The 15457-nt window shown below is 37.9% G+C and overlaps 2 protein-coding genes across 6 annotated transcripts in view; one reads left to right on the top strand and one right to left on the bottom strand.

Annotated features, from left to right (window-relative positions):
* Positions 1–4790, top strand: part of Prpf39 (pre-mRNA processing factor 39) — a 26995-nt gene extending 22205 nt beyond the window's left edge. For all 5 annotated transcript variants that reach the window (XM_028782767.1, XM_028782773.1, XM_028782780.1 and 2 more), the window contains 3 exons: positions 1455–1529; positions 2503–2617; positions 2770–4790. In XM_028782767.1, coding sequence (XP_028638600.1) covers positions 1455–1529; positions 2503–2617; positions 2770–2826 — 247 coding nt within the window. In that variant the 3' untranslated portion in view covers positions 2827–4790. The remainder of the gene's footprint in view (positions 1–1454; positions 1530–2502; positions 2618–2769) is intronic.
* Fkbp3 (FKBP prolyl isomerase 3) lies at positions 3766–15380 on the bottom strand. Its single transcript, XM_028782800.1, has 7 exons — positions 15241–15380; positions 11510–11611; positions 10334–10441; positions 7849–7984; positions 6868–6935; positions 5112–5209; positions 3766–4076 (listed from the first exon to the last, which is right to left on the bottom strand). Exons 1-7 carry the CDS (start codon positions 15346–15348, stop codon positions 4022–4024), a joined length of 675 nt encoding a protein of 224 aa, XP_028638633.1. The 5' UTR covers positions 15349–15380; the 3' UTR covers positions 3766–4021.
* Between the last annotated feature and the right edge of the window lie 77 nt (positions 15381–15457).

Here is a 15457-nt window from a genome sequence, read left to right as displayed (position 1 = left end):
GAAGGAAGGAAGGAAGGAAGGAAGGAAGGAAGGAAGGAAGGAAGGAAGGAAGGCAGACTGTACCTGACATAAAGTTCAATGGTGGGGTCTGTCATGTACAGTGCCCTCCCTGATTCATTGCTCAGCAACATGCACAGAGCTAGGATAGAACTAATCTGGAATAGAAATGCCATTGTATCTCAGGTTTGAAAAGAAGGTAGATAATTCAATCACACAGATCTTGCCTTGTGGCCTTTCCTACTAAATCATAAAAAACCTGAAAGTTAAGGGTGATGTAAGGATAGGTGTGGATCTAAGTTTATAATTTAAATTTGATAACCCTGAAAGTAGAAATATAGCCTAGAACATTGGTAAAGTTCCGGTCTTTATATCTGTTGCTGTAATATTTATGCAGTGCCTAATAGGCTGTGCCTTTGCTGATCTAATTTAGAATAATTTCCATGGAAACTACACTCAACTTGTATGTTTATGTATATGGTAATGTTTTTGATGGTGGGTAAATTTTCAGTTTAACACAGCAGCTAGTATTTCAGTTCTTGAAACCTTGCTCAGTATATTTGTGTAGTATAAATTTTATAGCCATTAATGAATACATACAATTTTGTTTTAGTAGATGGAGGCTTACTCAGGTACCCAAATTTTTCACATTATGTATTATAAGGATGAAATTAGACCCTGTTTTATAGTTTGTGTTCCTAACTACTTGGTATGCTATGTAGTCAGTATCTTCTGCTTTTATATTGAAGAATGTGTACAGAAGAAATGATTTTATGGGATGGTGTGATTCTATAGTCCAACAAAAGTATATGAAATAGCATATACCTGATCATGCTTTCTAAAAGAGGTAGTCTCATTTAGTTCCTACTGGATTCTGATGGAGAGGACAGACATAGTGATGGGAAATACATGTTAACAGTAACCTGTGTATGATTGGAATAGTATGTAGTCTAACTATGGAAGCCAAGGCCTTGTACTGGTAGGTAAGTACTTTACCCATGGAACCAATGAACCTACTTATACAGAACAAAGATTTTATTTTATTTTTTTTGAATTGTGCCCCTAGCTGGCTGGCTATCTGCTTTATGAGTGCTAGGGTTACCACACCTGGTCACAACTAGGATTTTGATTATATCTTCTTGCCTTTGAAGTTCAGAGCTTCTGCCATCAATAGTAAACCCTTAGAACTGGCATCTACAAACTTAAATGAACTATCATTTTGATTTGGTAGTAATGGCCAAATTACTAGTTCAATGAAAGGATACTATTAGGCCCTTGAATATAATTTAATTGTAGAGTCGAAATATCAGGACTAGAGTTTAGGACTAAGATTTAAATCTTAAAAGATAAGACAAAGAGCCTACTTAGAAATTTATATGAGCTGTTTTCATATGGAAATAAGTTTAAATCTTTTTAAAAAATTATACATCCTAAAGGATTTTTTTTCTTCCCTTCAGGCTTCTAAATGCATATGATGAACATCAAACACTTCTAAAAGAACAGGATACTTTAAAAAGAAAAGCTGAAAATGGGTATGTAACTTCTTGATTAATCAGGAAAGGATACTTAAGAGAAAATATTTTAATATAAAAATGCCTTTTAAAATACATGCTTTTGAGTGTTATCTCAATATTGTGGAAATGTGTACTTTTTTATGGTTTGAAAAAAAAAATCAATGGTTTATCTCAGAAGCAAGTATCAAGGTCACTTTGAGCCTGCCACTCCCCAAGATCCAAAATCAGAGTTGGAATGCTATTAAGATAGTAGAGTTGGGCCAGGGAAACCCTTGTAGTTAGAATGATAGTTCAAGGCAATCTGGTGGCAGTCACAGTGTGGTTGTGTTGCTGTAGATAATTGGAAGTAATTTTGTGCTGTAAAGTTAGTTCATCTACAGCATAACTGCTTAGCTATATATGCTTACGCAGAAACATGAACATTGTGTAGACAGTCTGATTTTTATGTATTAAAATGTATATTACCATGCCTGACTTACAAGTCGTTTTTTAAACATCAGAGACAAAGGCAACGACAATAGGTTATAATCCAGACCTCAAGTCTGTTTGCCACTTCTGGCATAAAGACTGGAGCATGTGATTTTCCAGCAAAAGGTTACCCTCTATAAAGGAGTTCAAAAGAGGTTTCGTTATTTCAGAAGAATATGAAATCTAGTAAATGAAATTGCAGGCTACTGTTGTTGGTCCCTTGAGAAAGACAGGGATCAGTCCCTTCTATCAGTCAGCTAATCTAGGTATCAACTCATGAATATCAGTGGTATGTAAAGATCTTAGGATGGAGAAGTTTCAGAGATTGCTCCATAAAGAAAGGTGAACTGAGCTCAGGCTTCAGTCTGTTTACCAGTTTTTCTTTAGTGGCTATCAAATGACAGTGCCTTGCTCCCAAAAGATTGAAAACATGACTAAAGGAAATTTACATGCATTATGTAATTATCTAGCAAAGTTCATATGTGGGAATTTTGAGTTTCTATTTTTACCTTTCTATATATAGCTCAGAAGAACCAGAAGAAAAGAAAGCACACACAGAAGATATGTCATCAGCACAGATCATTGATGGGGATTTACAGGCAAATCAAGCTGCATATAATTACAGTGCCTGGTATCAGGTAAGTCTGTACCATTTATTCTTTGCAGTAGGTTCTATATTGTATATTTTCTTTTATGATTGAGTGCTATTTAATCAGTACCTATTATCTAATTTTCTATGTGGATCATAACAGATTCTAGTATGGTGACATGTTTGCTTTTACTTTTTCAGTACAATTATCAGAATCCTTGGAATTACGGACAGTATTATCCTCCACCTCCAACCTAATGGGAAAATGTGAATTTCAGATGGCTTATATGAGATATGTGGAATTATTTTTTTTGAAGGATGTAAACATAGCATAAGCTTGTATTTGATAATTTGTCTTCCCAGTTTCTGTGTAACATTTGTTTAGTTAATAGCAGGAAATGTCAATTAATAGTGTACCATAGAAACTTTCCTACCATTTTTAAAATTTACTTTTTATTGGAGAACTATTTTTTTTATTTTTATTTTTTATTTTATCTTATTTTTTTGCATTAAGTGGTCTAGAATTCTTTTGCAGTTCATGCAGGAGATTTGTAGCCTTAACTGTAGGGGAAAAAACTGACTGTAAATCATGTCAGTTAAAAAAGACTTGGGGAAAAAATAAATAAGGGCTGGTTATTGAGAATTTTGCCTCCTATAAAAACAATTGACTTTAACCTTAAACCCTAAGGTTGTCTATATGTTTCAGTTATACTGAGGAATTTGGCTCTTAACTCCAGGTTAGATGAACCGGAGCTCTGCCTTTGAATAGATTATAAGCCAGAAAGTATAATGTCGGCATCCTCTTAAGAAATGGAAATATCAGAATTTGTTTTAGGAGAGTTTGTGTATCTAGAATATTCATGTAAAACTTATGAGCAAGCTTTCATTTTGACCAAACAATCATTTTTGTAATAAAAATGAAGACTCATGCAGCAACTGTTTATGAATTCATTTGGGGGAGGAACACAAAATAGAGATTAGCATTTTCTTTAAAGTAAACTTTACTCTAAATTTATTACCTTCTAACCAGAAAATGTTTTAGTTGTTTTTGTTTTGTTTCAAGTTCTGTGCCTTTTAACTTTCACCATGAAGTATTATTTATTAACTGTCCATGGACAAAGCTAGCCACCTTGATTAGCAGTTCAACTCTTTGGATAAAGTCACTAGTTGTTACCTAATAGAATACAGAACACAGAATAAGTCAGTCAAGACAATCCATGACATTTTTATTGAGCTTTTAGTTTATGAGGTAAAAGGAAAAGCAGCTCTCCTGAATACTTTACACAGCTGTAGGAAAATATCTGAGACTTACAGGGAGTTACAGGGGATTACATTTCTCAAAAGTTGCGATCAAGTAAACAAGCTTTAAACGCTTTTAAGTTTTCCAGTTGACTCTTCCCTTACAATAGTAACAAGCTCTAATTAGGTTTTTATGTTTGCTGAAGTACTGGTTTCAGTCAATATCTACTAATTCCACTTCAAAAATGAGCTTGGTGTTTGGTGGAATTCTGTGGGAAATGGTCAAGGAAAATTTGAAAAGTGCCTCTCCCCCAACCACTAAACCATAGCATAATATTTGTGAAAGCAGATTATGTGTGTGGTGGAGACAAAATTAAAAGTTCTAGGGTAAGCCAGAGATTGTACCAGTAAATTTAAGAGGACAAGTTTTATTTGACTCAGGCTAGCTTGGGTTTCTTAAAAGTATACCTGATGATCAATACCTCACTAATGCTACCAAATAGCCAGTATCTTATGAAGGTCACACTGTATTCAAAACATGTATGTTGGTAGAACATGTAATCTACTGTGAATTAAAGGACAAGTTTAGGTGTGCTGTTGGTGCACAGCTTTAAATCCCAGCACTCAGAAGGCAGAGGATCTCTTGAATCTGAGGACAGCCTGGTCTGCACAAACTTTAAGAAACGTAAAGTGAGAAGGCTTTCTTCATGCAATCTTATGATTTTACATGAGATGAATTATTCAACATTTTGAATGAAGACTACAGCGAAGACTCAAGCCTCACTCCTTCTCACCTACAAATTACAGTATCAAAACTAATCTGGCCAACAAGAATGAAATCAACAAAAATGGCCTTCCCACTCTATTAGATCAATTTAGTCTAAATGGTCTAGAATCATTGCCTTTCTGCTTTTTGTAAATGTTGACAAACTGGGCCCTATCATAGAAATGCTGTAATCATTAATAAATGCTTATAACATTTGTCCTGTGGTCTCCTTGATTTTCCATTTCTAAGTTTCTGAATTCTCACTTAGCTAATTGAAACTACAACACAAAGAAGAGAGGAAAAACGTGCAGGACAAAGTCTGACTATTTTGCATTGACAAAAAATACCAGCCAGTCAGTGTCCTGTGTCTTATCCACACCAGGAAGACTATCTGGAAAGGAGTCTTGATTTGGTAGATTGCTTGCACAGCACTTTCCATGTCTGTGAGCACATACATATCGAATCCAAGAATTCAGGTTAAAAGGCTGGTGGCAAACGTGGGGTGGGGGAGGGTATGTGCTATAAAGGGAAAGGATACTTGGCCTCGGCCTGTCCTTTCTTTCCATAGGCCCATTCTGGTTCAATCTCCAGTCGAGCCTTTTCTCCTTTACTCATAGTCAAGAGCGCTTCATCCCACTAAATGCAAAATATAAGTTATGGCAGTTTTCAAAAAACATGCAATCACATAATGACAAATATACTTTTCTGGGAACTTGGAGAGGACCAGACTTTTAGTTCCCAGAACCCACATCAGATAGTTCCTCCTGAAGAACCCCCTTATTTTAACCTTTATGGATATTCATACACATAGCATATACAAAACAAATATTTGTGCGTTGTGTTTTGAGACAGGCCCTGGTTTGTCTATATAGACCTAGCTTGTACTCCCTAAAGATTCCACACAGCCTTTTTTCTTTTTCCCTTGTTGACTTGTCAGTCAAGCTACACCTTCAACTAAAACCTTAGACTTGATGTTTTGCATTGTTCTGAGTTCTACATAGGCGTCTTAGACATACAGAAAGCAGTATGTCATTTTTGGCTATATATCACCATTTGAATGAGGAACTACAATTTGAACAATAGGTAGTCTCTAATAAAAATTTGAGCAAATTTTTAACACAATTTCTAATTTCTTCAATACATTGTAATAATAGATAATCCTACTATCTAACATCCTTAAGATTTACTTGGTTACCATTTCCCATATGCTCGGGCAAACAAAAACATGCTATTTAGAAGAAATTCCTGTTTCTGCAAGTATTTCAGTCAAATAGATGTTTTCATTATATGTGACAATGACTAAAAAAGCTATGTAACATAAAAAGCCTAAGTGTGAAAGGCTGTTTTCTGACATAGTTCCTTCAACTTCTGGGGTTTGTAAATATTTTTTGTTTTTTCAGACAGGGTCTGTGTAGCCCTGGGTATGCTGGAACTTGGTATCTAGGAGGGACTCAGATCTATCGAGTGCTAGGTGTGAGCCAGAATGCCGGCCCAGGATTCCTTTATAGATGAGGAAACTGACACGTGGAAAACTTGTACAAGATCAGCCAGCAAGATTAGTATGATGTCTGTCTGACTTTAAAGATTATTTTTGTTGTATCAACAACCTTAATTCTTGGATTTTAAAAATGTTTTTGTGTTGTAGTATGAGTGAGAATGCTCCCTATAGAGTGATTTGGGTACACAGTCCCCAACTGATGACTGTTTGAAAGGATCAAGAAAGTATGACTAGGGGCTGAAGGAACGGCTCAATGGTTAAGAGCTCAGCTGACTGCTCTTCCACCACACGGCAGCTTACAGTTATCTGTAAATCCAGCTCCAGGACATTCAACACCCTCACACTGACATATGCAGGAAAAATACCAATGTACATAAGATAAAAAATCATTTTTAAAAGTGTGGCCTTGTTTGGAGGAGGTGTGTTGCCGGAGGTGGGCTCTGAAGTTTCAAAAGCCCATCTTATGCCCAGTTTCCTGTCTGGTACCTGCTGATCAGGATGTAAACTTCTCAGTGACTACTTCAGCACCCTGTCCTTATGCTCCTGTCTGAGGTTAATGAACTAAGCCTCTGAAACTATGCAAATCTGCATGTTATTAAGAGTTGTCTTGGTCATGGTGTTTCTTCATAGCTACAGAATACATTTAGAATCTAACCTAGGTAGGGCCTTTCATATGCTAGGCAAGTGATCATCACAAAGCTCCTCCCCTTCCCCACAATCCAAACTTTTTAAAGCCTTACACCACAAACAGCACATGTTTGGAATACCTATATACTCATTTGCCTTCTTTACTTACTCCTCTGATAACCTTGCCTACTCCAACTTTAAAACTTAAAGGCTTGGCATTTTTCTTCTTCTTTGAACCTGTAAAACAGATTTTCCTTTTAATTACATACTTTTGTTTTAATTACCTTCTAAACTGCAATATTAGGTACTTAAGAATTATACAGTCAAGTTACAGAAGTATTCATAAAACGTTTGAAATGTTTTGTGCTGCATACATGTATAGATCCATACATATACGTATATCACTACCTATAGCTGCATGTAACCTCAAGGCAAGCACACCAAAGCCAAGGATCAGGACCACTAAATAACATGCTCTACTGCCTTCTTTCTTCCATTGAGATAGAATCTCACTGTGTAGCTGGCATAGAACTTACGACTTAGACACTCAACTTTTGTCTCCAGAGTGCTGGGATTAAGGGCATGAACACCTGACTCATTTTTATTTTCTCTTTTACATTAAAATCTTAAAGCATTCCGAAACACTGTTCGGTGTGTTGTTTTTCCTTACTAACTTGATACTGAGGCTTGGTCCCCAATGTCATCACTATGTTGAGAGTTTGGGGGAACCTTTAAGAAGTGATTATATGCATAATATTAATGCTTTTTTTTTTTCATAGGAACAAGTTCCTTCTGTGGGGTTGAGTAGTTAACTGAAGAGTAAACTCTTACCAAGCAGGCAGAGCACTGACCTCCCTCAATCCTCAATCCTGACCACACAAGTACTAAGGAGTAGAAAGGATACCACTTCCACTCTGTTCTTGGAGCGCCACAACTGACAGACCAAATCTCTAACAATTAATTTCAAGAGATCTAAAACAGACAAAGCTTTCAAGTTCCTTATCCTTTGCTCGACAAATAATCAAGATTAGCTAGCCAGCAACCCATGAATAGTAAAATACTGCCAAGAAAATCTTGGTACAAATGACATCAGGGAAAAGTAAAAGCAAAAAGAATACCATCCATCTACTGCACAAAAGTTAACACTTACTTGTTTGAATATTAGTATCAAAAACAGTTCCATCAGGGAGGGTCCCTGTATACCAGCAGTGAACAACATCTCCCTTTTTAGGAAAGTTGGTTTTATCTCCCTTTTTTAGAATAGATTTTGTATATTTTGGTGGACCCTAAAAATAAATGCATATAGTTATTTATGTGCTTTTAAAAAGATGACAGAAATATTATTTAAGTCAGATCAGAGTGATAAACTACCAGTAGCTAACATCTATAAGAAACTTCCAACACAACAAATGAGAATACTATTCAAAACACAAGGCCATAATTGAATGTTATGTAACTTAGAGCATCTTTGGAAACTAAAATTCTTAAGGCACAACTATGTTCATCTTTCCATACCATAAATTCTCAGAAAAATACTACTAAATTCCTAAGGTATTATGATACACCCCCCCACACTCACACACTAATTTGAGTTGTACTAGCACCAATAATTCTATTACTAGATTTTTTTTCATCCTAGCCAATAAAACTGAATAGTTATACTGCCTCCATCCACAACCTGAATATGACTCCAAAAGACTCTTAGATGGACCCAGGAATGGTGACACACATGTTTAATCCTAGCACTCAAAAAGCCAGACAGCAGATCTGTGAACTGAAGGCCAGCCTAATATACACATTGAGTTCCAGCCAGTCAGTTACAAGATGAAATATATAAAAGAAATACATATTGTGAGTCAAATGAATACTCATGAGAGCAATAAATTACATTCAGATTTTTAAAATACTGTCTTGTGACTTTGGCCAAGAATTAATCAACTTCAGTCGGGCAGTGGTGGCACACGTCTTTAATCCCAGTACTTGGGAGGCAGAGGCAGGAGGATTTCTGAGTTCGAGGCCAGCCTGGTCTACAGAGTGAGTTCCAGGACAGCCAGGGCTACACAGAGAAACCCTGTCTCGAAAAAAAAAAAAAAAGAATTAGCCGACTTAACGTGAATTTAGAGCAGGCCTAACGAATTCTTTCTGCTCGCTTCTTCACTGTTTTTCCTTTGTTGTTCCAAAGTACAAGCATAGAAATAACAGAGATGAGTGCAGGGTCAGTAAGGGAGAGAGCTAGAAAGGAGAGAATGTAGTTTTGAGTTCAATGTTCCCAACTTAATAACAGAAAACAAGAGCCTGCTCGCTCTTTCTTTCTTTCTTTGCTTCTTTCTTTCTTTCCTTCTTTCTTTCTTTCTTTCTTTCTTTCCTTCCTTCTTTCTTTCTTTCTTTCTTTCTTTCTTTCTTCCTTTCTTTCTTTCTTTCTTTCTTTCTTTGAGTCTTATTTCTATACAGGAGAAATAAAAGGAGAATTAAGTATTTAAGTATTCATAGAGCTAAGTGTCAAAGCTACAGTCTCAAAAATTATCCTTTAAATATCCTTTGAATTGCTTCTGGCTCTTAAGAAATTGTGTTTTTACTAGAAAAAAAATCTTTCTATACAAATTTCAGGGGACCAAGGTATGACTTCATAGCCTTTGCTACCTTGGTACTTACTATAGAGACCAGGCTGGCCTTGAAGTCACAGAGATCTGCCTTCCTCTGCCTCCTGAGTGCTGGAATTAAAAATATGTACCACCACCCTTTTTCTTAATTCTGTCTTAAATTCATCCAAATTGCTTTATGTCTACATACCTACACACATTAATTTGTGCTTTCTTACCAATAGGAAAAAAATTCTATGAAGTTTGCAGGCTTTATTCACATAACTATGTGACTTCACCACACCTTAACTTACACTCTGTGAAAACATACCCAAATGCCTTAAAAGTTGATACTGCTTACAATGAATGAGCTTACAGCTGGACTTATAATTCTTGTACTGGCTGAGGCACAAAAATGAAGAGTTTGAAACCAACCTAGACTACAAAGTAAAACTATATCTCACCAACAAACAAACCCCCCAAAAGTTTATCTAATTCTTTAAACTTTATACAAAAAAACATAAAACTTGGGCTGGGAAAGATTAGGCATGAACTCATACCTTGAAACCAGGCATGGACTGTTTCCATAGCTAGGTACACTATGTTCATTAGAAAGGCTAAAAATAACTTAAAGGAAATTTCTTTAATTCAGCCTGACTTGGCTACAAAATCAGGTTCTTAAAATAGAAGGCCTTGGAGCTCTAGCCAGAAGCTTACTATCTCTTTGTTTTATTTCTTTGCTAAGAATAGGGAGTCACTAAAGTCCAAATCACAGCTCAGTTCTAAAGAAGAGGCTGCATTCAACCATGCCTTAGTTTAGAGATTTAAAGCAAATGTTAGGTGGGCTTGGGGGTGGGGGTTATCAGGCTTTTAATGCCTGCTAGTCAGGTGATGGAGGCCAGCCTGTACAACTTAGTGAATCCCTTCTCAAAACTGAAACAAGTACTTGTGATTAGTTCAATGCACTTGTCTACCATTCAGAGGTCCTAGGTTCAATCCCTAGTACTATATAAAGAAGAAAAGAAGAGAAAGGTAAGATATATTATATACACACACCTCATCAAGCGTCTCTTCAGACTTGGATTCTTTGGGTTTATCGTCATTAAGCTTCACGTTTTTCACCTGTTCAGACACTTTACTGATAGTTTCAGTACCTTTGAAACGCTATAAAAAAAAACCGTAAGATGAGTACCGACGATAACTAGGAAGAGTATCTAGAGTTCCCTTTCAGGAAATGAGCATCTGCACAATAAAAGCACACTATCTATCAATTAGTAGAACAAAAGTCAACTAACCAAGGGGATCGACTACAGACAAAGATATTGCTGATTTAAATATAAAGTTAATAAATCATGACCCTTAAACTACTGCATGATATGAATTCTAAAACAAGCATCATGACCTTCAGACAAGCAACTCAGAATAGAGATGTGTACACTCATAGCTCCTGCTATACAAATTCTTTCTTGTAGATGATCACTTTATAGTGAACAAATATTAAAAATGTTTTAAAATCTGTTCTCTTTCTCCTTTCTTTCCTTCTTCTCAAAAAGATTTATTTTATTTATGTGAGTACACTGTTGCTCTCTTCAGACACACCAGAAGAGGGCATCAGATCCCATTACTGATGGTTGTGAGCCACCATGTGGTTGCTGGGAGTTGAACTCAGGACCTCTGGAAGAGCAGTCAGTGCTTTTAACCAATGAGTCATCTTTCCAGTCCCCAAAATCTGTTTTTCTTAAAGGCTTATCTAAACCAGTAACTACAACATGTTATAACAGTGTAGATAATGCCAACTAACTTAATGGATTTATGACTTAAAAATTTGTTTTCTCGCTGGGGAAGTGGTGGCACACGCCTTTAATCCCAGCACTTGGGAGGCAGAGGCAGGTGGATTTCTGAGGTTGAGGCCAGCCTGGTCTTCAGAGTGAGTTCCAGGACAGCCAGGCTTACACAGAGAAACCCTGCCTCGAAAAACAAAAACAAAAAAAATTGTTGTCTCAATTTAGGCAACAAATTAAAACTAGTTCCTTTAAAAATACTGTAAACACTGAACTATGTTTTAAATTAGCTTTGCTTTATATGACTGAAAGCCCAATTATGATCATAGCTAAGAAAAACTACAGGTGGAAAAACCCCAACTTATTCTTCAAAAAGAAAACTGTACTTAAAATCTGTGTGTAGAAATAAGATACCTGAGTGAAATTTTCTTAGTAGGATATTGTCGCTTACCTTAGTTTCAAACAGATGGTTATAGGCAGAAACCAAATGGTCCTTATTAGCAGTCTTAGCTACGTTTTTTATGTTTCCCAGTAATTTATGCTCTGCAAGAAACTACAAAGGAAAAAGCTGATGAGTTCAATCATTTTCCCTCAAGTAGAGAGGATGTAAAGTTAGAAACGGAGTCTGTAGCGGAGTCTGTAGCTTAGTCTGTGTGCTGGACTGATACACACAAACCACACACCACAGAAACTGCATTTGCACACCTAAAATCCCAGCACTGACTGAGAGGCATCAAGGCCATACTAGGTATACAGTAAATTCACGACTAAACTAGGCTGAGATACACGAGGCCCTGTCTTAAGAAAAGAAAGAAAATGGAGCCTGCTATTATTATAGTCTGAGGCAGGAGGATCCCTTGAGATCACAAATTCAAGACCAGTCTGGTCAGATAGTAAGACCCTGTCTCAAAACCAAGAAACTAAGAAACAATCTTTTTGTGCTAGCTGCTATGATTTTTAATAGTAGTAATTGAGAAATAAAACACTATTTTATATCTCATTCTTAAAAAGCAGATTATAAAATATCGGGTATTAAAGGGGAAGAACTATATAGTATATATAGGAGACAGTTCATTTTAACCTTTCTCCCATTATGGAATATACAGAAAAGATTATCTAGATATTAAGCATACTATAAGCTCTTGATAGATCGCTTTTTGCCTTGCCTTTGGAAGCCTCAAGCCATGGCTACCTCAAGCCATGGGAATGGCTACCGGGACCTATTTACAACTCACTATCTGGTAAGGACAGGGTATGGGTTATGGCATCATATTATCTGGACTAAAATCTTAGCTCTCACCCTAGTCTGAAGACAAAGCTTTTCAAAAGACTTGTGTTTAGGCCTAGAGGATAGTCTGGTGACCTGAGTTCAATCCATGAGTCCTGAACTGTAGGAGAGAACAGGCTCCTGCAAGCTTGCTGAGCCCTTCCCCACATACACACAAAGTAAAGTTAAAAAGACCCAGGTTCTCTATACTACAAGATTAGTAGGAGCATGTGTATCCAGAGTGATGACAGAAAGTTGAGGTGGAGCAGTGGAACAGTCTATCACATTAAGAGTCTAATAAACCTGAATTTGAACCCCAGAACCCACACCCAGAAAACTGATTCTTACAAACTGTCCTCTGAACTCTGCAAGTGTCATGGCTCACATGCTCACACGCATTAATCCAATATATAAGTAAATGTAAAATAACAAAGCATCTTTGAGACTGAGCCAGGATGGGGAGTTCTGAACCATCTTTATGCTTACAGCAAGACTGTCTCAAAAAGAAAAAAAATCAAGCAACAAAAATTAAAAAACAAATCAATAATAAATTCATAGTATGTTCATCTTAAAATCTGGTGAGGGTTTTTAAAACGCCCTTGTATGTTTGTGGTGCTTATGGACACACAAAAAGCATGCATGGTATGTTGAAGTCAAAATTCCCTATGTGGAGGGCCTTGTTTTCCGCCTTGAGATAAGTTCTCTCTTACATACTAGCTGGCCTGCCTAAGAGCTTCCAAGGATTCTCTAGTCTTTTTAATTATAAGCGCATACTCCCTCCTACAGCTCCAGAGTGGTTCTGGGCATCAGAACTCATAACATCATACCCAAGAGCCATTTCTACAGCCCTTTACTCTAGTCTCCTTCTGTTACTGTATTTGTTGAAGTTCCGAACCTCCAATTTTCCTATTTTCTCAAGCTGTCTCCTGCACCTAAGAGTTCTGTAAACTACTTTTTGTTTTTGTCCCCACTGCATTTGTCTGTCTTTGCCTTTTCTCTCCTTCCCCTCTCAATATGTGACCCAGGGCAGCCTAGTATGTACTGTGTAGTCCAGGCTGACTTGGAACTCAAGTCAGATCTACCTGCCTCTGGGATTAAACGTATGCTCCACCATGATCTCTACTCCTATAAAAAAATTTTTAGATGATAAAAGGCTGGTGAAAGGAGATAAAAGTTGGTTATATAGAGGTAACCAGTTACTGTCGCACTCTTGTCATTTCTTTGAAGAGTTCAGAAAAGTATCTAAAATACAATATCTAATATTTTATGATTAACAAAAATAATGACAAATCATTACAAAACTGGTCTATGTTCCAAGTCAGGTCAGTGGAGCCTACGAGTCTAGAAGGAAGAAAATTAAAAACTTTACAGTCTAAATTGGGATAAATAAGCTGTTTAAAGACAGCTTAAAGAAGTACAGTAAGAAGGCTCGCCTGGACTACAGAGTGAGTTCCAGGACAGCCCGGGCTACACAGAGAAACCCTATGTCAAAAAGAAAACAAAAAAAAAAACCAAACAAACAAAAAAAAGAAGTACAATAAGTACTGAGGTATTAAATGCCTAACCCCACTACTGAGAAATCATAATGCCTCAAGAGAATATCCATTAAAATGGCATGTGGGTCTATCTGCAAAGGTGTCTTTTCCTTTTCACCCTTGTATAGTCGCTCAAACACAGTTGTTGAGCTGAATACACATACTTCATAAAGATGAGCTGAACCATAGCCTGATGCCAGGGTAAGTGTGAGAGTTCTTGAATCTCCCAACAAGATCTTTAAGTGAAAATACAATCTTGGTTTCAAAAAAAAAAAAAAAATCCAAAACTTTTTAAACTGAAATGGCAGGACTGTAAAAACACAGGCATGAATATGTGACGATCACTGGGGGAAAAACGCATTTAAATGTCTGTCACTAAATGCATTTTCATACTTTGGAATCACACAACACTCACTATCTTGACATTTTAGAATCTGAAAAACTGTAGGAAAACCTAATTTAGGCCGCACCTTCTCTTTTAAAATGGTAGAGATATGCACGACGTGTGCCACCATTCAACATTTAACTGAGGTACGAAACATGATGTGATGGCGCAGGGCTATTATCCCTAGCATTTGCGAGGTGAAGGTAAGGCCATCGGGGTTTGAGGCCAGGCTGGGCTCTTTGAGATGTTGCCTCCAAAAAACATTAAGGGAGTCGCTGGGTGGGCGGAATGAATGACCTTTTCTGAAGGACAAAAAGTCAAGGCTAACTAAATAACCCGTGACTACAAAATGGGTGGCTAAGATGCAGACAAGGCCGAAAACTGCATGACACAACTAGAATTTTTCAAATCCGCGTGCCTATAATCATAGAAGACCACAGTGTAAAAAAAAAAATTCACGTTGAATTCCTCCTAAGTATAAAGGTATTTTGTAAAACGATTTCCTAACAGAAAGAGTTAAGGCAGTAATATATGTTTTTTTTTTAAAAAAAAAACACAGATTATAGTTCGGTATTTAGTACGTTGGTAAGACAAGATGCACACGAAGCTCCCACACATCACTCCCTCCCATTTCCCACAGGCCAGCACTCTGCGCCCGGGAAGCATGCACTCCCGATTCCTCGCCCCCGCCTCAGACGCCAACATTTCAGGTTCCTTTTGCTCAGGTCTTCGGCCCTCACAGATCTCAACTGAGATTTAAATCTACAGCCGCAGCTCCTTGGCCTGCCCTAGGGAAACCAGGGCTGAACCCCGTGGACTCTGGGGCGGCCCAAGAGGCGGGCGAGTGGGAGCTCACGCGGGCCGCTCGGGCCTGACCAGCACCGGCCTCAGAAGGCGAGGGCGGGGGCACCGAGGAATCCGGTATGTAAGGCATCTCCGGGGGGGTGAAGCGGCCCCGGGACGCCCCGGCCCGGCCGCCCAGATGCCTTTGGTACCGAATCTGAACCGTGATCCTGCAGAAACTTGATAATGTCCTTCTTGGGCAGCTGCTCGCTGCGCAGCTGCTCCACGGTCCAAGCACGCTGCGGAACAGCCGCCGCCATCTTCCCCCGCTGCTGCCGCTGCACTGAGCCAGCCCGCCTCAGTCCGGAGCTGCCCCGCCCTCAGGGCGTGGCCCGGTCTTACGCCACGCTCTAGGGGCGGGGCCTCCGC

Source organism: Grammomys surdaster, unplaced genomic scaffold (genome assembly GCF_004785775.1).
Source record: "Grammomys surdaster isolate TR1022 unplaced genomic scaffold, NIH_TR_1.0 98, whole genome shotgun sequence".
NCBI classification, from domain to species: Eukaryota; Metazoa; Chordata; class Mammalia; order Rodentia; family Muridae; genus Grammomys; species Grammomys surdaster.
The sequence above is the reverse complement of the archived record's forward strand: the minus strand, read 5'-3'. Positions and strand labels throughout refer to the sequence as shown.